The 25698-nt window shown below is 49.7% G+C and overlaps 2 protein-coding genes across 3 annotated transcripts in view; one reads left to right on the top strand and one right to left on the bottom strand.

Moving 5' to 3' along the window:
* ABCG5 (ATP binding cassette subfamily G member 5) overlaps positions 1–8310 on the bottom strand; it is a 24876-nt gene extending 16566 nt beyond the window's left edge. The window contains exons 1-4 of the mRNA XM_008515202.2: positions 7958–8310; positions 6877–6998; positions 1124–1260; positions 953–1051 (exon numbers count right to left, since the gene is read on the bottom strand). Of these exons, the coding sequence (XP_008513424.1) occupies positions 953–1051; positions 1124–1260; positions 6877–6998; positions 7958–8103 (504 nt within the window). The 5' untranslated portion in view covers positions 8104–8310. The remainder of the gene's footprint in view (positions 1–952; positions 1052–1123; positions 1261–6876; positions 6999–7957) is intronic.
* On the top strand, positions 8259–25698 carry ABCG8 (ATP binding cassette subfamily G member 8). 2 transcript variants are annotated; one of them, XM_008515201.2, is made up of 13 exons: positions 8259–8588; positions 11614–11715; positions 12923–13073; positions 16054–16292; positions 16809–16941; positions 17033–17302; positions 19654–19816; positions 19907–19990; positions 20813–21012; positions 21432–21508; positions 22229–22496; positions 23467–23594; positions 23680–25698. In XM_008515201.2, the coding sequence occupies exons 1-13, from the start codon at positions 8274–8276 to the stop codon at positions 23815–23817; spliced, it is 2268 nt and encodes a 755-aa protein (XP_008513423.2). In that variant the 5' UTR covers positions 8259–8273; the 3' UTR covers positions 23818–25698. The 2 variants fall into 2 exon arrangements, with proteins under 2 accessions (XP_008513423.2, XP_070428858.1); XM_070572757.1 differs by having other exon boundaries at positions 11611–11715.

Here is a 25698-nt window from a genome sequence, read left to right as displayed (position 1 = left end):
AGTGCCTAATAAAAATGGGATAACTTGCTGCATCCTCAGCCGAGCTGGAGGATTCCCTCGGAGCCTCACTGGCATTAAAGAAAGGCCAGCCTCGGAGTGTGAACTGAAGATATAATTTGTATGCCCAAGAAGAACCTCACTGAGGCCTCAGGGTGGTAAAGCCTGTGCTGGTCTCCTCTGGCGGGCCTGAGAGCCCATTTCCCAGGGAACCATGTGTGTGTTCCCAGGGGCACATGTACCTGTCCTTGAATGCCTGTGTGTTCCCAGTCCAGACAGAGACGAGGCAATGTTTCCAGGTAAAGTCCCTGTGGGTTTTCTTGCAGCTAATTCCAAATTGAGTACCTTTAAATAAACAGACGGGACCCTAGAAAAAGTTGACAGTTCAAGAGTTCCCTTCTTTCATTAACTTAACCCTGGATGAGACACATTCAAGACGCCTCAAAGGAAGTCGAGAAAAAGCTCAACAGGGATGCAGGGCCACGCACAGTGGGAAAATAACCCTATCTATTCAAACACAGAGCTCCTAGAACAGCGCCATTCAAGAGAAATATAATGCAAGCCACATATAGAAGTTAAATATTTTAGCAGCCACCTTTTAGAAAGTAAAAAGAAACAAGTGAAATTAACTTTAATAATACAACTTTTAAACCTGATGCAGCCAAAATATTATCATTTCAACCTATAATCAATATTTTAATAATTAGTAATAAGATATTTCACATTCTGTTTTCTCAGATTCCGTTTTTAAGTTTCTAAAATCCCGTGTGTGTTTTACACTCACAGCACATCTCAGTTAGGACTAGTCACCTTTCAAGAGCTCAAAGCCACAGTGGCTGCCATATTGTACAGAGCAGGTCTGTACTTTAAAGGCGTGAAGAGTGAAGGGGAGGAATGGGCGAGTGGAGGGAAGAGGAGGAACGAGCCCAGCGCAGGGAGGACAGGTGATACCCACCTTCCTCCGGAAGAAGCCACGGGATCCACCTCGGATGGCCAGCAGCGCCGTATAGCGCAGCGTCTCGCGTACCGTGAGGCTGCTCAGCAGAGTGTCGCTCTGCGGGAAAGGCAGGTGTCAGCGTCGCCCGAGACCCGGGCCACCGCGGGCTGGGGCCGAGGATGCGCTCACCTGCAGGACGTAGGAGAAGCAGTCCTGGAACTGGTCCCTGCGCAGCGCGCGCCCGTTCACGCACACCTCCCCGAGGAAGGTCCCCTGGCGCCGCAGCCTCCCGGACATGGCATCCAGCAGCGTGGTTTTCCCTGAGCCTGGGGCGCAAGAAGAGAAGGCCCTGGATGAGTCCCTCCGTGAGGCACTGCAGGAACATCCGAGACCCTCGGTGGGCCTCGGTCCAGCCCTGACTTGTTCTCTCTGTAGCCTCATGGGTCAAACTCTCATGGCGTGGAGTCTTTCTAGCGTGTCCCCTTAGAGGGAGAGGGACAAGCCATTTCTCTCATCCCGGTCAGGACTGGAGGGGCTTTGTCTGCCTGTTTATTTGCTTTTAGAGCTGTTTGGGGTTGAAAAACAAAATATAGGATCATAATAAAAGGAAAACCAGGGTTCTTGGAAACGTTTGGATCTAGGACATCTGAATTTCTTTTTTTGGTCCCCTGGGATCGTGTGGTGGTTCCTGAAAGTAGGGGACACTGCCTGGAGCCTTGTTTCTCAGGGATGGTCTGAGGACCAGCAGCATCAGCATCACCTGAGCACTTGGTAGAAATGCAGACTCTCAGGCCCCGCCCACACCTGCTGGATCCGATTCTGCTTTTTAACAAGATCCCTGGGTAATTCCCGTGCATATTAGAGTATGAGAAGCGCTAGCTTAGCGAGTCCTTTGGTAAAACCAAGTTGGCCTCAGCCTGCACTGAGAGTCTTGGACATAACCCAGCTGCTCGTCCCTAGGAACTTTCCCACGGAGGAGTTGTGAGCTAACTGGTGCTGCTGTGACTGGAGGTTGATGTTTCCCTGGCTTGCTTTTTCTGGGGTTAGAGGTTAGGCGATGCCTTTAGGATAAGACACCAGCTGGCCCCACCCGTCACATTGGACGCAAGCTGACATGGGCCCAGAGAGTTAATGGAGACAGGAACAGGCGTTGCCAGGCCTTTCCTATCCAAGGCTGCAAAGTTAGAATTAATAGCAGAGGAAACAGGCAGGAGGTTCTGAACTGTCCAGAAAGATAGCAAAGCTGAGGATGTGATAACTTGTGCAAAAGAAGATCTTTTGTTCAAATATTTTAAAGAAACTCCTTGTTGCTATGAGAGGCACAAAGATGAGTACCTCCAGCTCCTGTAGCAGTTGTCTGCTGGTATAATCCATGACTGACAAAGCTCAGAATTAGCCCAGACGTGTTCAGGCAGAGGTCAGCGTGGGGAAGCGAGGAGAGTGAGTGTGAAGAAACGAAATGTGACTTCGCTGGGGTTGTCTTTCAAAATGTGCCCTGACATTTCCCAGTCACGATACCCAGCCTTGTATCTGGTTCTTCTAACTAGAACCCTCTCTGGCCTAACGTTTCTGGGATCCAGACTCAACTCTGACAGAACCTCCAAATAGCCTGAAGGCTGGATTCTAGTCCCACCACTACATCAAAGCTGGCCTCCTTAAGGTCATCAAGACTGCTTCCGTTTTGCCAAATCCTGCAGGCACCTGCCGCTTGTTGTTTGACCTCTCAGCAGCACGTGGTACTGTTGCTTGTCCTTCTCTGTGAATCTCTCTCTCTCTCCCTTGGCTTTGATGCCACTTCATCCTCTTGGCTTAATCCTGCCGGTCTGGCTGCTCGTTCTCAGCCTCCCGTGGGTGACCCTCAGGGTTCTCTCCTGGGCCTTCTGCTCTTCTCATATCACACATTCTCAACGGTGAGCACCAACTTGCCAGGCAGCATGTGAGGGAGCCATCTTGGAAGTAGGTTCTCCAAGCCCTGCTCAAGCCTTGGACTTGACTGCGATCACAGCTGACTTCCGGCTACAACCCATGAGAGAGCCCAAGCAGAACCGCCCAACCAAGTCACTGCCAAATTTCTGACTCCTAGAAACCCTAAGACGTAACAAATGATTCTTCTTGTTTTAAGCCACTTAGTTTTAGGATATTGTTTTACATAGAAATAGATAACTAATACAATCTTTTTTTGAACATGTGTTAAATATTTATTAACTCATTAACGAAGGAACCAGCAGGACGAGAAAACTCATTCAAGAAAAGGGTATGAGAAACTGAAATGCATAGTCAGTGGAGAATAGAAGGTTCGAATAAGTAGCAAAGTTAGACACAAAAATGGTTAATACCCTAGGGCATAACACCAAAGGTGCATGTAACAAAAGAAAAATAGACAAATTGGACTTCATAAAAACTATGTGTATCTAAAGACACTATCCTCAGAGTAAAAAGGCAACCCGCAGAATGACAGGAAATATTCATAAATCCATACCTGATAAAGGATTAATATCCAGAAAATTTAGAGAACTGCTAAAATTCAACAATGAAAAAACAAACAACATGATTCAAGATTGAGCAAAGGACTTGAATGGATATTTCTCCAAAGAAGATATATGAATGATCAATAAGCACATGAAGAGATGTTCAACATCACTAATCATTAGGGAAATGCAAATCAAAACTACAGTGGGATACCACCTCACACCCGTTAGGATGGCTACTATCAAAAAAGCAAAACTACCAAGTGTTGGTGAGGATGTGGACAAATTGGAGCCCTGTGCACTGTCAGTGGGAATATAAAATGGTGCAGCCACTGTGGAAAACAGTATGGCGGTTCCTCAAAAAATTAAAAATAGAATTACCATATGATCCAGCAATTTCACTTCTGGATATATACACCAAAGAATTGAAAACAGGATCTCGAAGAGATACTTGTCCACCCTTGTTCAAAGCAGCATTATTCACAATAACTAAAATGTGGAAGCAACCCAGGTGTTCATGAATAGATGAATGGATAAGCAAAATATGCTATATATATATATATATATACACAATGGAATATTATTCAGCCTTAAAAAGGAAGGAAATTCTGCAGTGTGCTACAATATGGATGAACCTTGAGAACATTATGGTAAGTGAAACAAGCCAGTCACAAAAAGACAAATACTGTATGATTCCACTTAATGAGGTAGTTAGACTTGTCAGAATCATAGACAGAAAGTGTAATGGTATTAGCCAAGGGCTGACGGGGGCAGAGAATGAGCAGTTGTTGTTTAATAGGTATAAGGTTTCAGTTTTACAAGATGAAAAGAGTTATAGAGATGGATGGTAGTGATGGTTGCACAACAATGTGAATGTGTTTAATACCATTAAACTGTACACTTAAAAATGGTTACAGTGGGGGGCCAGCCCCATGGCCAAGTGGTTAAGTTCACGCGCTCCTGTTCAGTGGCCCAGAGTGTCACCAATTCGGATCCTGGGCGCAGACCTAGCACTGCTCATCAAGCCATACTGAGGCAGCATCACATGTAGCAGAACTAGAAGGACCTACAACTAGAATATACAGCTATGTACTGGGGGGACTTTGGGGAGAAGAAGAAGAAGAAAGAAAACAAAGAAGCTTGGCAACAGATGTTAGCTCAGGTGCCAATCTTTAAAAAAAAAAAATGGTTACAATGGTAAATTTTATGTTATGTGTATTTTACCACAGTAATAATAATAAAAAAAACGTTAATGCCCTAGAGGGCAATGAAACCATGACATTTGGGGTTACCTTTCCTAAAAGGAGAGGAATCGTTTGTACCTAAATAGTCTCCTGCAAGGGAGCATGCAGTTCAGAGTCCACGTCCTAATTGAGAGCAAATAATGAGTCAAACAAAGTCATCTTCCCCTGGGGTGCTGGATGCCCCTAGGCAGACTTGCAATAGAGCATGCTCGAGAGAATTTGAACACCCAAGTCATCTTTTGTCTCACTAATAAAGGTTTGATAAACAGTGCTGCTTTAGATAAGACACCAATGAAGTCATGTAATTTTATGAAACGCTAAGAGTAATTCATAGAATTCATTTTTTTTTTCACTCATTGATTCAACAAATATTTGTTAAGCACTTACCGTGTGGCTGGCCACGTTCTAGTTGTTGAGGATACAGCAAGAGAAAAACCAAACCAAACAAATGCAAAGTTCCTGCTCTTGTGAAACTTGCAAACTACTGTGAAGTCATGTTCAGTGTAAAAGGATGGAGGCTGTCCTCAAACCACGGTTAGGTATCATAAGAAACCAGCCATGAGCCCCCAGATCAAGAACCCCAACCCACTGTCCTGCTGAGACTTGCGCGAAGCCCGACATTGGCCAGGGGAGCACACATCTGAGAAGGTGGGTTCAATTCCTTGTTGTGTGCTACATGCCACTTTTTTTAATCCTACACAAGGAGGGCCAACAAGTGACAAATTATTATAGGAATAACTCAGCTTTTTTTTCTTTTTAAAGAAATATAATTATCAAAAGGAAAGTTAGAATGACCCTAAATGTTATAGTACACACATATAGTTAGAAACAGTTAAAAATTGGAAATAGGAACTGACAGGAAATTGCAGGAAAGTGTAACCATTTTAGTCAGTGCATTCCTTTTCATTTAATCTTAAGAAGACTGCTGTTGCCATCCAGTTGTACCACCCATTGTAGTAGAGGAATGATTTTGGATTTAACTCCCCAGGTCAAAAGAGGTTGCCTGTGCTTAACTTTCATCACAGACTTATATTACCCATCTCTATTAAAAAGAATAATGCATGGGGCCGGCTCCGTGGCTGAGTGGTTAAGTTCGTGCACTCCGCTGCTGCGGCCCAGGGTTCGGATCCTGGGCGCGGATATGGCACCACCCATCAGGCCACGTTGAGGCAGCGTCCCACATCCCACAACTAGAAGGACCTGCAACTAAGATATACAACTGTGTACGGGGGGGGTTGGGGAGATAAAGCAGAAAAAAATATACATAAAAAAGAAACACTAATTTAAAAAAAAAAGAATAATGCAAGTGGAGGGTGGCAGTAAGTGTCAACAATTTGTGAGCAAGAACTCAATCAAGAGGCTCCTGTGAAGCCAATTTGTCAAAATCTTTCAGCCTGAAGATGTGCAGGATAACCTAGCGTAGTAGACACTGTGGTGTGCCATGCACATCCCCTCTCAGGGCCAACGGCCTCATCCCCCACTGCTGAGGATTCACAGCTGTGACCCTCACGGCGCATTGCCCTCAGACACGTGGAGCTGCCTCTTCAGAGGCTACACTCTCCCAGGTCAATGACTGGCTGATGCAGGGACACAAAGACAGACACTGATTTCAGTTTCAAGTGTAGTTATCCCGAGGAAGAGGAGGAGAAGGATGAGGGGGGGAATAGGCACGTAGATAGCCTCAGTGGGATCTGTAATATTTAATTCCTTAAAAAAATTTAAAAAGGATCTGAAGCAAATATGGTATAATGTTAAGGTTTGATAAAGTCAGATACATAAACATTCTTTATGTTATTCTCTATTCTTACCTGTATGTTTGAAATGCATCATAGTATCATAATAAAAAAGGACCAATGAATGTGGGGGCTGAATGGGCATCTTTGTACTTGTTTTATTCCTTTTCTTGTCTCTGGGCAGGGTCCAGACTAGGAGAATGGTGTTTGCTGAGCACCCCTATAATGCCAGGCACTGTGCTGGGCGCTTTCCGTAATTTGGAATATGAATTAACTTACGTGTTAGACAGGCCTTTATTCTTTTTCAAGGATCTTTCTAAAGATATCACATTAGTACCAGGTTCCATTCACATTCATGTCGTTAGATTTCATTCTAATTTCCAACTTGTGGCCTTCTTGCTGCACTTAAACACGTTTCCTCAACGTGGCATTCAAATCAAGGCAAAGCCTTTTCTGAATTCTGACTGAGAACTTCGAGCACTCCTTCCCAAGCTTACCTGAGCTCCCCAGGATGCACATGAGCTGCCCACTCTCCACGTACAAGGAGACATCTTTGAGGACCTGCTTGTTCCACCGCTGCCTGCGAGATGCAATGTCCCACCAGGGCCCAACGCGACAGCTTTAAAGGAAACCCCGCAAGGGGAAAGGCAGTGTGGGTCCTGGAAGGAGAGACCCTTGTCCCCCAGCACTGATCCCAGCTCTGCTCCACCCCAGTTGTCTCAGGACAGGTTCCTGAGTGCGTTGTAGCCTCAGTGTCCTCCTCTGCAGAGCCGGCGGGTAGTGATGGAAGAAGATCATCTATGTAAAGCCCCTGCCTTGTGGCTTCTCTGAATGCCAGCTCTCTTTGGCTGCCTAGGAGATGACAAAAAAGACACTGCTGGGGCCAGACCCGTGGCCAAGTAGTTAAGTTCCCACGCTCTGTTTCTGCAGCCCGGGGTTCGCTGGTTTGCATCCTGGACAGGGACATACACACAGCTTATCAAGCCATGTTGTGGCAGCGTCCCACATAGAAGAACTAGAATGACCTACAACTAGGATATAGAACTATGTGCTGGGGCTCTGGGGAGAGAGAGAAAAAAAAGAAGATTGGCAAAAGATGTTAGCTCAGGGCCAATCTTCCTCACCAAAAAGAAAAGAAAAGAAAAGAAAAAGACATGCTTAATTCCTTCCGTTGACCCATTGACTATTCATTCCTGAATCCAGGTTTCATTACACCTTGTGTTGCAGGCACCCCCATTCCCCAAGCCCTCTCCATCCACCTAGGGCAGGCGGTACATGAGGGGAACACACTGGGAAGGGGGATGGGGCAGAGCACAGCTGCCACCCTTGTCACAGTTTCCTCGTCCTGCTGTGGGCAGGGGGAGGGGCCCTTCACCGTTGCTCCTCATTTCCCACTGGCAGCCCTTCCCCTCTCCACTCTCCACCTCCATCCACTAAAGAGGGATCCCATAGCCTCCGTGCATGCCCCCATTCGTGAGGACAGCCAGCAGAGGGGGTGAGAGGCCCACCCACCTGGGGCCAGGCCTGTCCCTGACCACAGCTCAAGGCTCCCGCAGGCAGGAGAGGCTGCAGCCTTACCTGACGCTGTAGGAGGCGTGCAGAACGCCCAGGCTGTGTCCAGGCTTTGAAGCAGCTGCAGGAACCTCCTCTGAGGAGCGCCGGGAGCCTCCGTGTGCTGGGCGTCCCAAGGACCCCGTGGGAGTCAGAAATGAGAGTTCACTCATGGCCACCAGGCAGCAAAGACAGGCAAACGCTTGGGTGCCTGACTTTCCCTGGGGAAGCCCGCCGGGAAGCTAGAAGCAGACTGCCCCACCTGCTCCTCCTCAGGCCGTTCCAGCAGCAGGGCTGGGGTTTGGCCGCAGATGCCATTATCTGATGTACCTTTAGCCGGAACATGCGTATTACCTGGACAGGGACAGAACACACAGCCTGCGTTTGCAGGAGGGTGTGCCAGAGAGGATTCTGGGAGACAGACAGTGGCCCCAGTGAACGAGGGCCAGAGGTTGGCCAGCTCCGGGAAACAGAAAATATTGGCACTGACGGGCAGCAGCTAATGTCCAAAGGAACTGCAACAAAGGGGCACAGACACAGCTGGCCCCATGGCGGGGCACAGACACAGCTGGCCCCATGGCGGGGCACAGACACAGCTGGCCCCATGGCGGGGCAGGCCCCCGAGAAGAGAGGGCTGCGGGATTCCCAGGATGCTTCCGTAAGTGGCGGGGAGTTGTCTGAATCCTGGTGGATGGGGGCAAATCCACCCTCTCTTTCCTCCCTCAGGAGCTTTCTGTCCTAATGTACCACCAGGACCACGAGCAGAGTGAGAACGAGGCAGCAGGACTCCATTTTAGGGGCATGAGAGGGCTGAGGGCAGTGGATTCAGGGGTCAGGAGTTGGTGGGGGCCTCTGCTGTCACTTCTCGTCCTGAGGCGCACTCCTGAAGGGAAATGATGTGCTTGCTTGTGACTTGGGCTGATGTGGCTTTTTCCAAATGAGACTCTACCACAGAAATGTGCACACTCATACCAGGAACTCTGCGGTGTCTCCTTTGTCCATCTGGCTGTCAAGCTCAGAGTCTCCAGTGGCAGTAAACTGATGAGACAGGATGGCAAGTGACTTTTGTGGGAACGTCAGAATTTATGCTCGTAATATGGCTGCAGCAGACAGTGGTAAGATCCCAGAGAGAGCTGGAAGGCACAGACGACAGCCAGAGGTCAGGAGGTTGGGGTACAGGGTTTCTGTCCTCATTTTACATTAGAAGTGTTTGCTTGAGAAATGGCCTTTGACTGAAATCGAGGTGTGGGCGGGATTTGAAGCCGGAGGTTAAGTTGGAAGGTAGAAAGGAGGCAGCATCCTACCCTCCACCCTGCCTCATCCCACCCCTCCTTTCTGTCCTTTCCTGCTGTGGAGAGGAGGAGAGAGAGAAAGACAAGAGTGACTGAGGACTCCACACCCCACACGGAAGGCCACAGGCCACCTGGACTGGTCTTGAGTTGCTAGGACCTGACTTCAGCCAGGCCCGAGGAACCCACTGTTCCTAGTCAACTCTGCAGCCTCTGCAAATGACCAGCTCTGCTCTGGGAATATCCCACAGGGCCAATCCCTGACGAGAAATGACTCCTACGAGCCATGACTGCAATGCTTACAGCCTGAATAAGATATAAGTCAGTGGAGGCTTTGGGGACACTTTCTGCCTAGAAAGTCTGACAATTCAGCCACCACAGTTTAGGGGGAAAGAATTGCCCAAACCTGACATCCAGGAATGTGTGCAGAAATGCCTGCGTTTCCAGTTTCTTTTTCTTCAATCCCATTAACTCAAGATACCAAGTGACAGTCTGCCCCTAACATTTATGGCTCCTGAAAGGAAGGGATGAAGGCTACATATCATATGTCTAGATATTTTAAAGTTATCAGTCGAACTGTTAAATAAAATAGTTTTTATCCTTTTACCTTGACATACCTTCCTCACAACCTAGAAGGCTGGGTGTAAATTTAGAAATTCCAGGATGGCACTAGAATGCGGCAGCATGAGGGAGCCAGCTTCCAGCCCAAGCCACAGCCTGTCCCCCTTCTCTGCCCACCCCCAGCTCCACATGTGACCTCATACACCCCTACGTGGTCACTCCACCCTGCCCACCCACATTCCATCCACACCCTCCACAGACAAATGCCCCTCTAGCCTGGGGTGCCCAGTCAGGCAGTACTGTCATTACTCAGGATAATGGGCCTGGGACAAGGTTCACGTAGGCCCTGGCAGTGGGCTTGTGGCCATTTGCACAGGAAATTCTGGGGTCCTGGGTGCCTGGAATGGCAAGTGCTCTTGGCCAACAGAACCCTCAGTCCATGGGCGGGAGCGTGGCCAGAGGAGGATGAGAGGGCCCAGGCCTCAGGAGACCTGTGTGAGGTCTGCTCTGAACATTCGAGTAAAGCCCTGGGCTCTCCCCTCAGTCAGGAACAAGCCCTGTGTGCTCCCCAGGCAGGAGTCCTCAGCACACTACTACTTCTCCAGGGCACGAGCTCCTCATCTTAGAACAAGGAGCTCGGGCTCTGTGCTCCCTGAGTCTCCTTCTACTCTAGGCTTCTGATTCAGGAATTTGATCCGAAGTTAATACAAGGAGAAATTACAGTGTAGCCCAGCAGGAGCCGAGCTGGTTACCTACAAATAAACCTGCTTTTGCTTTTTTGGGTGTCACCTGTCAGAAATTCAAGTGATGTTCTGACAGTCGTACTGATTAAGATGTCAGCCGAATAGATATTTAAGTATTTGAAAAATACAGAGAGTTTGTCAAAACCTCAGGAAGAGTCTAACAAATCCTTTCTGGGAGCCAAGGAAAATATTTCAAAATGGAATGGAGGCTGTCCCCAACCCAGTCAAGAATTCTCTTCTTCTGAAAATCAAGCTGTCTGTGCAGCCTCTGGAAGGCACCATGCCTTGATGGCAATTGAGGTCCCAGGCTGGCCTGCACCTGCCTGCTTAGCCCAGGGTGAGGGGGTCCGGGGGAGCCAAGGAGCCGAGAGCATGCGCCTCTCTCCTTCCTTTTATCTGTCTTCCCCATTCTGACACCTCTTTCCCCTGGGTCCCAGCACCTTCCACCTTCTCAGAGCTCCTGCCTGAAAAGTGGAACCTACCTGGGCTTGAGGTTACCTTCACATATTGCTCCAGACTCCAAAATGTCCGACCTTCCTTCCTCAGCAACCCCTCCACCCCACAATCTAACCTGGGGCGCTTTTGGCTGGGTGCTTGTTCACAAAAGCAATGTCTGAGCTAACTCATCGCTTATACCAATGGGCTAATATCCCTCCTGCAGATATTTGCTCTTTAAAAACAAACAAGCAGGATGCACGTTAGCCCAAATGAGTCTCTCAGCAATTGATAGAATTTCTGATAGTTTAACAAAATTAGATGGAAAAACTAGGCGGTGTGTGTGCTGATGGGGGAGGTGGTGAGTGAGGGTCAGGGCCGCAGGGCTGCGTCCAGCAGCTTTCTGAGCTACTCTGGCTCTCCCCAGGAGCTTCGTGCTGCATCTCTGAGGGCACAAACCCTCTTACCTCCTCCACCTCCACCTCTGGCTCCTGCCTTGGAGGCACTGGCAGCTGGGGGTCAAGGTGGGAGCAGAACTCCGGAGTTCTACTCAGGCTCACTCTCTCAATTGGAAAACATTTGGAAATATTTCAGACAAATCCGTTTAAAGAAGAGTGAGCTCCCATGTACCCCTCGCTGTCGTGTCTCCCAGCAGGGCCTCCAGGACAGCTTGTTCTCCTCTGAAAGTGACAACAGCCTGTACTTCACCTACAGCGGCCAGTCCAACACCTTGGAGGTCCGAGACCTCAGCTACCAGGTAAGGGCATACCTGAGCACAAGGTGGGAGGAGTGGGCAGGGAAAGCCGAACAATTCCCCAAGTGGAAGGGACCCTCTACTGCAAGGAAAGTGTCCAGACCACACGGAGGCCTCACGAGTTGGGTGCAAGCTTTGGGGCTTCCCTCCAGTACAGCTCCTGGCTCCAGAGAACTTCAACTGCAGGCTGGAGGTTGAGAGGCATAAAAAGAGAACGAGATCTTTATTAAAACATAAAATAAACTGTGTGAACCTGTGGGAAAAAAAATCTCTAAAACTTTCTTTTAACTTTATATTTTGAAATAGTTTTAGACTTTTAAAAAGTTGCAAAAATGGTACAAAATTCCCATCTATCCTTTGTCCAGCTTCCCTTCATGTTAACATCTTGCCTACCCATGGTAAAATTTTCCAAACTAAGAAATTAACAATGGCATGATACTATTAACTAAACTACAGACTTTTTTCAGATTTCATCAGTTTTTATGGTTTTGTTTTTTTCATGAAATGTGCTTTTCCTAGAGCTAGGAAAACATCCAGAGTACAAGGACCACTGGCCTCTCAGGGGTTCTCAGGAATCCCCTGGTCAGATTGAAAGACCCCCGTTTCCTACACCTCCCAGGGGCAGACCCCACGTGGCCCAGAGGGAACCTAGCGGGGCCTGGGATGGTGAATGTCAGAGGCCCATGTCTGGCTTCCTATGGCTGTGAGTTAGGACAAGCTAATGAGCTGCACCCTAACCTTTCTCTGCTCTACCACTTACTAGCTGTGTGATCTTGAGCAAGTTATTTAACTGCTCTGAGCCTCATCTGTAAAACAAGGATTATAATAGTATGTATGTTATAGGTTTGCAATGGGGGTTGAATGAGATAAGGGATATAAAGAGATTTACACAATGCCTTGCACATTCGATAAATTATTAGTAAATTATTGTTATTATTAAGCGAAAACATTGTTTTGCTTCATGTCATATTTTTATTTTTTTTCTGCTATTGCATGTGCTTTCCATGTCTTATCTTCAGGCTTGGAAACGGCAGGTTCTCAACATGGTGGGGTCCACCTCCATGTTTGATAGAACCTTGAGAAGGGTGGCTCTCAGGCCTGTTGTGCACAGCAGGAGGATGTCTCCTGTACGGAGCTGAACAGAAGTTGCTGAAGCCCTCTGAGCCATTAATATCACAGAACTGAGGAACAGTCTAATATCTCCCCACAGGTGGACATGGCCTCCCAGGTGCCTTGGTATGAGCAGCTGGCTCAGTTCAAGATACCTTGGATATCTCACGAGGACTCTTGTGAGCTGGGCATCCAGAACCTGAACTTCAAAGTGAGGAGTGGGCAGATGCTGGCCATCATAGGGAGCTCAGGTACCACCAAGGGCAAATAGTGGGGTAGTGGGTTCTCTCTCTCCTGGGTTACAGAATGGTCCCTCGGACAAAGGGATGCTTCTTACAGGTCTCTTGGCTGAATAGTAGAATAGTATAGCAGAGGGGTTGAGAGCTCAGGTTCCAGGTCAGACAGAGCTGTGTTGGAATCTTAGCTCCTCCATTTACTAGCTCTCAGGGAGTGGCTGTTAGGAATCATGGGGTTGCCTCTTGAAGCTACAGCCAGAGATTCTGTCCCTAGTTAACGCCTGCATTTAGACAAGGCAAGATCATCAGGCAGCTTCAGAATTGAGTGCTCTTCTCCGGTGTCTCCTCCACCACAAGGAGCACTCATTCATTGTCCCCCCACATCAGATTCCCCGCTATGGTCAGGCCACTGCCACTTCTCAGATGGCCCCTCCAAGTCTAAGCACAACTTCCAACCTTTGGCACAGCTCCAGATTCTCGGAGTGCCTCCTTGTGTCACAGGCTAAACTTAAACCTATAGAACACCAGAGCTGAAAGGGGGCCTGGGGAACACAGTTCATTCTTCATTATATTCTGCCTTGCTCTTCTCCTTACCAGTTTGGAAGCATATTTAGAGGAGGGTTTTTAAATTATTTGATCCTCAATATTTCTAGATGTCCTCCTGCCCCTACACACACACACACACACACACACACACACACTCACTCCTTACTTTGACATATGAGGAGATTGAAATCTAGAGAAGTTGAGAGTTTCACCTAAGGACATATATTTAGTGTGGAGCTAGAACAAGAACTTGGGTCTCCTGCTTCTCAGATCAAGGCGTTTCTCCCTTGCATAGCATTAGAGAGAGCACTTTATACCTTTTCATTAATCATTTCCAGAAGGACAGATTGCTCAACTTTTTAAATATCTGCTCCAATTTTTACAGTCTTCTAATAGGGAAGTTCTGTTTATTGTCTAACCAAAGATCAAAGGAGATCACGTATGTAAATGCACTTTGTAACTGAAACGTCGCCCACAAGTCAAGTTACACCCACTTCTGGCCCCGCTTCTGCAATTCCAACCTAAACAGGAAAAAAGGAGGTACTTCCTAGGTCAATTTTATTTTCGTTTGTGGAAAGCCACCTTGTTGTATCTGCTTTCTCTTTGTGAACTGAGAGTCTGAGGGACACGTGGGCCCTTACCAGGTGCTCCCACAAAGCCTTGGACCCATCACGGTTAGTCCGCGTGGCATACAACCCTGTAGCTGTTAGCATCCCTGACCTGTGATGGAGGAAGGTGACGTTCAGAGAGGCTAAGCAGGAATTACATGGAGCAGTCTCCAGGCCTTTGCCCTTTTGACTCTAGGTTTGGTGTTGTTTAGCTTCAGGTTTGCTTGGCTGAAATTATTAAAAGGTTTATCAGTAATACTTCCTGTGACTTTTACTCCACTCACCAAAAAGAAAAAAAAAGAGAGAATGTTGGTCATAATTTTTAAAAAATAAACTAAAACAGCCCCAGGCCTTTTAGCTTCTTCTGTAGAATCAGCACGGCCAAAAGTGTTTTCCAAGGAACCAATTTACTGATTTGGAGATTCCCGCCATTTTGTAAGGGTCTTGAGTGCCTGCGAGTGTTTTCTCCTGGTTTGTGGAGGGTCTCCCCACTCACACCAGGCAGCTTCCGCTGGAAAGGCCACCTCTCACAAAGTTTTGTTTAGGAAATACGGCCTTCCCCCTCCCTGACTGGGAATCCCACCAGGATTTGGCACGTTGGCAAACTCTCCTGTGCTCCCAGAACCTGGCTCCACGTCGGAGGCTGAGCAGGGAGCAGGGCCAGAGCCCTCCCCTCTGGTTTCTCTCCTGGCTGTTTTGCTCCACCTAAGTTCTCAGGGACCTCGAATGAGGTGCACCCAGGAGGCAGCGTGCAGGTGCCTGTCCACCCTGAGAGCCACTAGTCTGTAAGCAGAAGGACCACTGGGGAGCCTTCCTTATTTTGGTTCTTGCACTGGGGGCATGGGGCTGCCTGCAGGAGACGCATGCCGTGTGCAAGGAGGAGGTGTTATATTTGTGTATTGACACTTTCCTTGTTTGGAAACGACTGGGAAAATTTGCTCTCCAAAAGGGATTTACAGTAAGGAAAGCGAAACCCCACCTCGGGGATTGGAGAGAGCTCATTTGCAAGAAGGTGTTCTCAGGGCCTGAGACCTATTTGCATTCGCAGCTTCAATGGTTGTCAAAGAGTCTCAAAGCTTTTGTAAACCTGATCCAATCCAACGCTTACTTCCCCAAATCCATAGCAATCGCCAGGTCACTCAGGAGTGGATGGTGTTAATTTGTGAGCCATGGATCTTTTTTTTTAGAGAAAGTAAAAAGCAGCACTGATAAAAATAAGAGAGTGTAGAGGATGCAGAGAAACTCAGAACACATGTGTACACTAGGCTGTAGTTTTACAATCATTTCCACATCCATTACTTCTCTATTTTTTTCTCCCTTATTTCTGAAAATAGTTTCCAGTTTTGCATTTTTAAAAGACACCCTATTAATTCTCCAAATTAGGCCACCCACAAAGCCAGCTTCTGAGCCAAACGACGACGTTGAATGATGAAACATTGCTGGCGTGTTTGCCAACCAAAAATAGTTAAGCTTCGCGGTGCCATTAATGCCAGCCTTGCTCCACGGAGGGGCCAAACATTCTAGGCACAGGCAGGGCTGTGGCAGCCACGACTCCAGCTTTCCCCTGTCATGGAGCCACTGATTGACCTGGCCTGAACCCCCAACATCAATGTCTCCAGCCCCCCAAGAGCGCTCAAGTTGACTGCAGGTGAAAGGCTGGAGCTTCAGGTGCTGGGGCTGCGCCATCCGCGTCTGAGAGCTGTGCCACTTTCCCTAGGGGCTGGTCGCTGCTGCAAGGACAGAGCAGTCCAGAGGGGCTGGAGAGTGTGCGGGCAGCAGTGGCTTCCAGGCTGGGCCCCGCGGAAGCTCTGCTTTCAGGGATGTCTCTGGTGGCTTCACAGGCTGTGGGAGAGCCTCTTTGCTGGACGTAATCACCGGGCGAGGCCATGGCGGCAAGATTAAGTCAGGCCAAGTCTGGATCAACGGGCAGCCCAGCACACCTCAGCTGGTGAGGAAGAGTGTGGCTCACGTGCGCCAGCACGACCAGCTGCTCCCGAATCTGACCGTCCGCGAGACCCTGGCTTTTGTTGCCCAGCTGCGCCTGCCCACAACCTTCTCCCAGGCCCAACGTGACAAAAGGGTAACTACTTGACCCTGGTGACCCCAAGAAACCATGACATCCTTCCCCTCCCGTCTCTCCCTCCCTGTCTCAGTGCCCGGCCACAGGTGGAGTTTGAGTAACCCAGCTCACCAGCTGTCCACCCACAAAAGCCCACCATATGCTCAACCCCGCCCTGTAGCCCCCCCTCAGAACCCCACAGCCCTCTGTAAGCCATCTCAGCCCTAGCCGGTCCCTTCATGGCACAGGACAACATGTGTGATGAGTATTTGTTTACTTGTTTTCTGGTCCCCCATGTGGGCAGGGAGCCCAATTGTCTTGTCCCCAGGACCTGACCGCATTACCTGCACAGGGTGCGATGCCCTGCACGTGGGCGCTGCTCAGTATGTGCAAGCATGAGGGAGCAAACCTTGCATCAGAGAAATGAAGGCCGGACCTTTAAACCCATCTGGAGCAGCAGGCGTTTTTTTGTACTTTTGGGACAAAATCTGTCTGGCCCTGGCCAAGGCCCTGAGCTAAGGCTCCTCTCGTCCCCAGGTGGAGGATGTGATCGCTGAGCTGCGGCTGCGGCAGTGTGCCGACACACGCGTGGGCAACAAGTACGTGCGGGGGGTGTCGGGGGGTGAGCGGCGGAGAGTCAGCATTGGGGTGCAGCTTCTGTGGAACCCAGGTGAGGGCATGAGGGGCTTGTGTCACCCCCCTGGCTTGGCCCGGTCCAGCCAGAGTCCTGCCGACTTACCAGGCTCCTCTGTCCTGGGAAGGAATCCTCATTCTAGATGAACCCACCTCTGGGCTCGACAGCTTCACTGCCCACAACCTGGTGAAAACCCTGTCCAGACTGGCCAAAGGCAACAGGCTGGTGCTCATCTCCCTCCACCAGCCTCGGTCGGACATCTTCAGACTGTTTGATTTGGTCCTTCTGATGACATCTGGCACCACCATCTACTTGGGGGCAGCCCAGCACATGGTCCAGTATTTCACGGAAGTTGGCCACCCCTGTCCTCGCTACAGCAACCCCGCTGACTTCTACGGTGAGCCAGCCAGGCCAGCAGCCTGGTGCCCAGGGCTCCCCCACATCCCAGACCCTGCTGAGCCTGGTGAAAAGATTCAGGAGAGAAACTCTTAGAGGCTTCAAGAGAGCAGGACCAAGGAAGGGGGTGGGTAGAGTGGGGTGCAGAACGTGGGTCAGTTTGCCAAGCATCAAATGCTAGAAATGAGGGCCTGAAACAATTAGCTTCTGACACAGTGACCCTTGTGTGCATGATAGATAAGAAATTTACGAGAGATCCAAAGACCCGAGGGGATAGAATCCAAGGGGTTTGGATCAATTTCTAGATTTGTGGTCTTTACTCAGGCTCTGTAAGGAAACTTAGGATATTTGAGGTCAGGAGGTCACCAGGAAATCTTAGAGCTGTGCCCTGGTGCCCCCCAGAGGTAGGGAGCTCCAAGGCAGTGGGTGGTGGAGGGGCCCAGAGCATGGGCCGGCTCAGGGCATTTTGGTAGTCTTGGCCAATGAATCTCCAGATATGAAAGGTGCCCTGTCAGCGCCAGAGCTGCTTTTCAGCTTGGAGTCCTGAGCCCTCAGCTTGTGGCCCTCAGGGAAATTGTGAGCCACTTCCTCCATTCCTGTGGGGAGAGTTGCCTTTCCAGGTACCCACCCTGAAATCAAGGGCCTGGATCCTGAATGCTGGGGAATGACGTGGTTGCTGGACAGGCCACACGGCCGTACCAGGGCCAGGGGAAGCAGCAGCCGTGGCTTGTCCCGTAGGTCACCTGGGGCCCCAGCTTTCCTCCCAGGCCAGCATAGCTAGGGCCTCATCAATCAACATGACGAGAGGGACTACCTCCTTGGGACAGATACTGGCCCCCAAAGCGCCAAGCTCTAGAGGGTCTCCCTTTGACCCTCACAGCCCTGCCAGGCCAAGGTCATCTCCATCCTTACAGATGAGAAGACGGAGGAGCTGGAGAGCTAAACTCAAAGAACTAAAGAATAAAAGGACGAAACACCTTCCACAGTAACATGCCCAGCCCCTGCCCTGACTCCTGGCCCTGCTGCCCACACCCTCCTCCCAGCGTCCAAGCCACCTTCCAGCTCCCCCCGTGGAGGATAGGCCACTCTCTCCCTCACCCTGTGCCCTCAGACTTGTGAACTCACACAGAGGTCACCCTCCCTCCCTGCGCTCAGGTGACAGCCTGGCTTCTTGCCAGTGTGTCATCCTCAGGCCAGTCATCCCCAGATAAGGGGGCAGAGGGCACCTGCCAACCTGGCCACTTGGAGCAATCATGCAGTAACTCCAGAGAGGAAGTACCAGAAGTCCCTAACAGATCTGAAAAACCTTTTTGTTATATATTGTTATTCTTTTTCTGCTGGGGGGCTCCTGCCTACAAGCCCTGGGGCAGGTGACTCCCACCAATCTGGGGTGCAGGGCCTGGAGGTGCCAGTGAATCTCGTGTTCTGAGCTACAGCCCTTCACACTGGTGTGAAACACTACAGTTTACAAGACCCCTCCTAGACATTATCCTGCCTTGAGATGTGGCCTGAAAATAGGAGGAGGGGAGAGGCAGAGAGGTCAAGAGGTAACCCCCACTCAGGGGGGAATGGAGGGAGGGGAGCCCCCCCAGGCCCTGGAGAAAGGCTGGACTTAGGAAAGCCCTGGCTGTGACAGGCCTGGTGTGCCTTTCTGGCATTGCAGGGGTCTGTGAGAGGAGGGCAGTGGCTGGGGCTGCCAGGTGCTTCCCACGGGGTAACATGGAGGCTGGTCGTGCTGGCTCCTTCCCCCCGGTCAGTGAGGGCAGTTGGCCAGACAAGGCACCCTCCAAGCAAAACATTTTCCCCTTTTGGGCAGGCTGCTTGGGGAGCCAAACTTTGAATTTACAGTGAGAATTAGCACTGCCAGGAGCCCAGGCTGCTCAGCCTCCCCCTGGCCCGCCCACCTCTTCCCCATGGGCAGGCCAAGTGCTCCTTGCGTGATTTTTGGACGGCTGGAGTTGGATCCAGGGCATAAATGTGCTGTGGCCTTTGGCTCCAAAGGTCCAATGCCACCTGCTCTGTCCTGGGGATGTCCCCATGAGCTTCAGTGTTGGGACAAGGGCCAGTGCCCACAGGCCTCTTCTGTTGCCCTCTTCCTGATCCACCAGCCCTTCCCTTGAGGCAGGCTTTCTGTAGATGTGGCCAGGCCCGGCAGGATGGAGGCCAGCCCTGAGCCTCTCTCTGCCTCTCTCTGCTTTGACCATCACTCCATGGTCCACTCTCAGAGGGTGGGAGCATGTCCCAGAGCCCCCGGGGGCTGAGCAGTGTTGTGAGATGGGCTTGCACGAGCTCCTCACCTGTGAGCAGACGTAAAGTCGGAGTCACCCTTGGCCCCACATCCTCTGCTTACAGTGGACCTGACCAGCATCGACAGGAGAAGCAGAGAGCAGGAAGTAGCCACCAGGGAGAAGGCTTGGTCACTTGCCGCCTTGTTTAGAGAAAAAGTGCGTGACTTTGATGACTTTCTATGGAGAGTGGAGGAGGGGGAACCAGAAGTGGGCACTTGTGCAGAGAGGTAAGGCGAGCTGGGCTGGTCCTGGATGGAGAGCACCCTGCAGAAGGTGGCCGTCCTCACACGCCCATGACACGCTCTGCCTCCCAACAGCGCGGCCCCCGTGAGGGACACCGACCACCTTCGGGACTCCGCTAAGCCGCCTGGCTCGGTGCAGCAGTTTACCACGCTGATCCGGTAATTGTCTGCCGTTTCATCTCACTGCCCCCACCCCACCCCTGCCAAAGTCTTTGTTGTATCAAATTAAGCCCTTTGTATCCAAAGTGAATTTGAAAGAAGTAGAATCCTTTGAAAAAACCAGCATCACCGAGACCAGCACCAGCCCTCTGTGTGACACAGAGCATTCCTGTTACTTCTGTTCTTTAAACAAAATCAAAATAGCCTTACTGGCCAGATGATCATAGAAATCACCTAGAATCATTATGAAAAATTCGGACAATACAGGAGAACTTCAGGTGGAAAGAGAAGTCACACCAGCCCTCAGAGAAAACCAGACCCAAGTGTTTGGTGAGAGTCTTTCTAGATCTTTCCATACATAAATGGGATCATATTCTGCATATTGTTCTGTAACCAGCTTTTTTCACTTAGAATAGCACCTATAGAGCGCCTGTCATCTGGTTAGTTCTTCCTCCGCGTTCCTATCTAGCCATAATTCATTTACCCGCCAAACCATAGTGATAGTCAGATTATTTCAGACTTCTGCTATTACAAGTAACTCTACAGCAAACATCCTTGAACATACATCCTTATGCACTTGATTGGTTATTTCTTCAGGATAACTTCTGATGAAAGTAACAATCATTTATTGAGTACCTACTGTGAGACAGATGCTCTCATCCATGATCTCATCTGATCCTCACAGTAACTCTGTGGGGTGGATATTGCTATCCCCATCTTACAGATGAGAAAAATGAGGTTTATAGAGATTAAATGACATTGCCAAGGTCACAGGACTGATGTATGTTGTTCCCTTGGCACCTCTCTCTTCTGTCTTTTAAGTCGTCAGATTTCCAACGACTTCCGAGACCTGCCAACCCTCCTCATCCACGCAGCCGAGGCCTGCTTGATGTCCCTGATCATTGGCTTCCTCTATTACGGACATGGGTCCGACAGGCTCTCCTTCACGGACAGGGCGGCCCTCTTGTTCATGATCGGAGCGCTCATCCCTTTCAACGTGATCCTGGACGTCATTGCCAAATGTGAGTGTCGCCTGATCTTTGAGACCCACACCTGGAGCAGCCGGAGAACATGGCATCAGCCACCCTCTGAGCTGGTCCAAGGCCAACATTTGTTCCTCTGAGCTCCTGGAGAAAACAAGTTTGCTGAATAATTTCACCACAATGGTGAAACAAAATGCAATAATTGTTTTTAAAGTTTGCCCATTAATATTAGTGTGCAAATGAAAGCAAATCACCAAGGACTCCTAAGCGTTCCCATCCTATCAGGATTTCTACTTGACAGCAATGCACAAACCACAGAATTACAAACATCTAAATTAGGATCTAAAACTCTGCCTGTTTTTTTAAAAACATAAGACATTTAGGCACTATGAAGACTCAAAAACAGAAACACTGTAAATTAATTTCGCTTTTTCAACGTCCCTTTCTCCCCTTTTTAGGTCACTCGGAGAGGGCAATGCTTTACTATGAACTAGAAGACGGGCTGTACACTGCTGGGCCATATTTCTTTGCCAAGGTGACTGATGGGTCAGGGCCAAGCGTGAGTGGCTGCACCAGGTTGGGTAGGGGTAGACGAAACTGCTCCACATTGTACAGAAATTACCAGGAAGCATTTTGCTGAACTGTGGGGCCGTGCATCATCTGTGGTTGCAGGTGCCATTTCCTAGGGGAGTTTCAGAGCTTTGATATTTTTTAAACATTTACCTGAAGGCCAGGCCCGTGGAGCAGGAACGACACTTTTCTGGTCAGCAGAAACGTAAAAAAGAAGAGGCAGGAAACACCCGGCATACTTCACCTCTCCAGTCTCGCCACATCCCTAGGAAGCAGGTCAGGCAGATGTTACTGTCCTCGTTTTGAGGAAGCCAAAGCTCAGAGAGGTCATGAGGATGTCTCAAGGCCACACAGCTACTAAGTCTGGTCAGGCAGGGTGGGGACATGAAACCAGGTCTTAGGAGAGCAATACCTTGCTGTCGTTTTCACTGGGCCACACTGCCTTCCTGGGGGAAACTGCTTTGAACTGGCCCAGAGGGAGCACACGGCACCTGCAGGGGGAAGCCAGCAGTCAGCTCTTGCTGGAGGGTCCCACCTGCCCACACCCACCAGCCCTCCTGCTGCAGCCTGATCGTCCCCGGGAGGGAAGGTTGGAGCTGTTGGGGGTTGCTATCTTTAGACATTGAAGGAACAGTGGCGAATGAAGGGGTTGGCTCCACATCCTTCCAAGGGTTGTTCGTTGCAGATCCTGGGGGAGCTTCCGGAGCACTGCGCCTACGTCGTCATCTATGGGATGCCCACCTACTGGCTGGCCAACCTACGCCCGTCTCCCGAGCCCTTCCTGCTGCACTTCCTGCTCTTGTGGCTGGTGGTCTTCTGCTGCAGGACCATGGCCCTGGCTGCTGCTGCCCTGCTCCCCACCTTCCACATGTCCTCCTTCTTGGGCAACGCCCTCTATAACTCCTTCTACCTCACTGGTGGCTTCATGATCAGCTTAGACAACCTGTGGACAGGTGAGGGCTGCTCCCCTCCCGTGGTCAGGTTTTCTGAGGCCTTCTGAGGCTGGCTTAGCCAGCTTTTGTCTGGAGACGAGAACTCATCATTTAGGTCCAACTTAAGGCTGGTCTTTCTGGGAGCAGGTGCCCTGGCCAGCTGTCCCGTGTGCCAAAAGTACAACTCCATACAAGGGTGTGGATGGTAACTTCTCATATCCCCCAGCTGACACCGGGATGTCAGCCACCCTTGACTCTCCCTCACCCTCCACATCACCAGTGAGCCAGGTCAAGTCTGCCTCCTAAGTCTTTCTGAAATGTCCCTTTGCCTTATCTCCCAGCCCAGGCCTTATCATCTGATCATGGGCCACTGCAATAGTCTGGTCTCTGTAATCCTGAGCCCTCACCCACATAGAGGGAGCTTTCTAAAGTGCAAATCCATGTCACCGCTTTGTTTGGGCCTGCCTGGGGCTGTTCATTCCCTGCTGCCTCCTCCCAGCTCTTCAAGCCCCTGACACAATCCACGCCCTCACACTGGGGCCTGTGTCGGTTCTTCTCCATAGGAACCCCATGCCTTACCTTGCACGGCTCCTCTCTTCTTCCAAGTCTTTCCTGACCAAGCTGGGCAGGCTTCATTGCTTCCTCCTCGTCCCCACACCGTGCTGCTCCATAGGATCAGGGCACAGACCCAAAGATCTCTGGTTTGGAGCTGCTGAGCGTCCACAGCCTGTCAGTCTTTGAAGCTGAGCAAATGCGAGGACACCTAGTTAGTTACTCTCTGGAGTTGTTATGGATCAGTGTGTGGCAACCCCAGTTTGTGTGCCAAGCTGCCACTCTGCCCTTTTGCCATCTTGTCCTCTCTCTCCCCTCCTTACTCCCTCAGGGGACTTGCTTGCCCTGGGTCAGAGCCACCGCGGCCCTCTCTCCAGGCACAGTTCGCAGGGAGCAGGTGGTTAGCCCATGTAAATAACATGACTCTCACTGTCTTCAGTGCCCACGTGGATTTCCAAAGTGTCCTTCCTCCGATGGTGTTTTGAAGGGCTGATGAAGATTCAGTTTAAAGGGCAAACTTATCCCCTGGTGGTCGGCAACCTTACCATCCCCATCCCAGCAGACATAGTAAGTGGCCAAGGCCTTGGACTCTAAATAGAGGGTATCCATCTGAACATCTTCTTAATGAGCTCATTGATGTCTGTGTCCCCAGATCCTCAGCACCATGGCCCTGGACTCGTACCCACTCTACACCATCTACTTAATCCTCATTGGCATCAGTAGTGGCTTCGTGGTCTTGTACTATGTGACCTTAAGGTTCATCAAACAGAAATCAAGTCAAGACTGGTGACTCACGCCCAGACTCCTGCCCACTCATGGGGCACTCGAGAAGACCCTTCAACTGCACTCCCTTCCTTCCTCCCAAGGAGCCCTTTCTGGGAGGACGGTGAGAACACAGACGCTCAGCCACACTCGGCCCACAGGGCTACAGTGGCACAGGCCGGCCACAGGATGGCAGTAGAATAAAGACAGTCGGAAGGTATCGCTGCTCACTGGCCAGAGCTTGCGATTACTGGGAGTGTGAAAACCATACCTGGGGACACCTACAATGTTGCTAATTTATTTCCTTTTGATAAGTATTTATATAGGCAACTCGATGCAGGACAGGAGCAGATTAGATATGAAGGGAGTAGCTGGGCTGTGTGGGAATTGATAGGGAACAATAACATAATAGCTAGCGGAATATTTGACCTTGCCTTCTAGGGTCTCCAAACTCTGTGTTAAGCCATTCTCAATAGAGAAACTGATCTAAAACATACCAGCAGGATGCCACCCCTTATTTTTGCATGGCGTCATGGGCTCCAAGAGCCCAACTGAACACTTAAAAATTTATTGAGCATTTACTCTGTGCCAGGTACAATGTAAAACACTTTATTTATGTGCACAACGTCTTTCAATTCTCAGAACAACCCTTTGAGGTGGGTGGTATCCCATTTTATAGATGAGGAAACCAAGGCACAGACAAGTTCAGTTTGCTAAGTAAGGTCACAGGCTACTAGGTGGTGGAGTCATGTCGGGGTCAGAAAGGCCTTCAAGGGCTTTAGGAGTTAGAGGGGAGAAGGCAAAGCTTGAGCCTCTCTGTAAGCTTGGAAGCCCAGAAGGCTCCAGAAGATGAAGAGGTTTACGGACGTGGTATCAGCTCAGCCAGGCCTCTTACAGTTGCATCTTGCTGGCCCTGGTTGGGTCTCAGGACCAGCCTTGAACCTTTCACAGTGGCCAGGATATGGGATGGAGCAGGGCTTCATCCTACGCTTCATGCCCAAGCATTGAGGACCATCTGACTCAAAACAGGCGCACAGAAAATGGGGAGGGGATTGTTCCCAAATGAAAACCAGAGCCTAGACTCAAAAGAGGGGGAGGATGGGTGTTTAGAAGGCAAACAATAAATGTTCACCACGGGTTCCTTAGGCCCTTTCTACTTCGAGTGTGGTTCCCCAGGCCAGCAGCATGGGCCTCACTGGGGAGGTAGCTAGACTGGCAGAATCTCACGCCCCACCCAGACCCCTTGGATCAGAATTGGCATTTTAAGACGATCCTCAGGTGATCTGTATGCACGTTAGAGTTTGAGGAGCAGGGCTCTAACTGCCCTTGTACCATATAACCGTCAAACTCAGGATATTAACATGGTTACGTTATAACACTGCACACTGTGACGTGACATTGCCACCATCCAATGGGCAGACTCCGTTCAAGATTCACAAATTGTTCCAACAGTGTTCTTCATAGCGAAAGGATCCAGATCAGGATCAAGCATTGAAGCTAGTTATCAATTCTCTCTGGTCTCCTTCAGTTTAGAAAAGTCCTCAACTTTCCTTGACTTTCAGGACCTTGACGCATGAAGATTTTGTAGAATATCTCTCGATTTGCATTTGTCTGATATATTTTCATGATTAAATTCAGGTCACGCACCTTTGGCAGGAATATCACAGAAGCAATGTGCTCTTCTCATTGCATCCTGTCAGTGGCACGTGATTTCAATTTGTCCTGAACTGATGTTAACTTTGATCACTTATTTTCTCCACAGTCAAATCACTATTTTCTCTCCTTTTGTAATTAATAAGCATTTGTAGGTAGGTACTTTGAAACTATGTAAATTGCCTGTTCCTCCTCAAACTTTCCACTTATTCATTTTTAAATGTATATCAATATAAACTTGTGGTTTCATATTTTA

This window comes from Equus przewalskii, chromosome 14, assembly GCF_037783145.1.
Source record: "Equus przewalskii isolate Varuska chromosome 14, EquPr2, whole genome shotgun sequence".
Lineage (NCBI taxonomy): Eukaryota > Metazoa > Chordata > Mammalia > Perissodactyla > Equidae > Equus > Equus przewalskii.
This window is presented reverse-complemented; position numbering and strand designations above follow the sequence as displayed.

Excerpts from the sequence above, each read along its gene's own strand:
- ABCG8 (XM_070572757.1), top strand. The coding sequence starts at position 8,274 with ATGCGTATTACCTGGACAGGGACAGAACACACAGCCTGCGTTTGCAGG. Across the intron at positions 16,942-17,032 it reads GCAGCTTCTGTGGAACCCAG|GAATCCTCATTCTAGATGAA; the intron begins GTGAGGGCATGA and ends TGTCCTGGGAAG. Across the intron at positions 23,595-23,679 it reads TCCCCATCCCAGCAGACATA|ATCCTCAGCACCATGGCCCT; the intron begins GTAAGTGGCCAA and ends CTGTGTCCCCAG.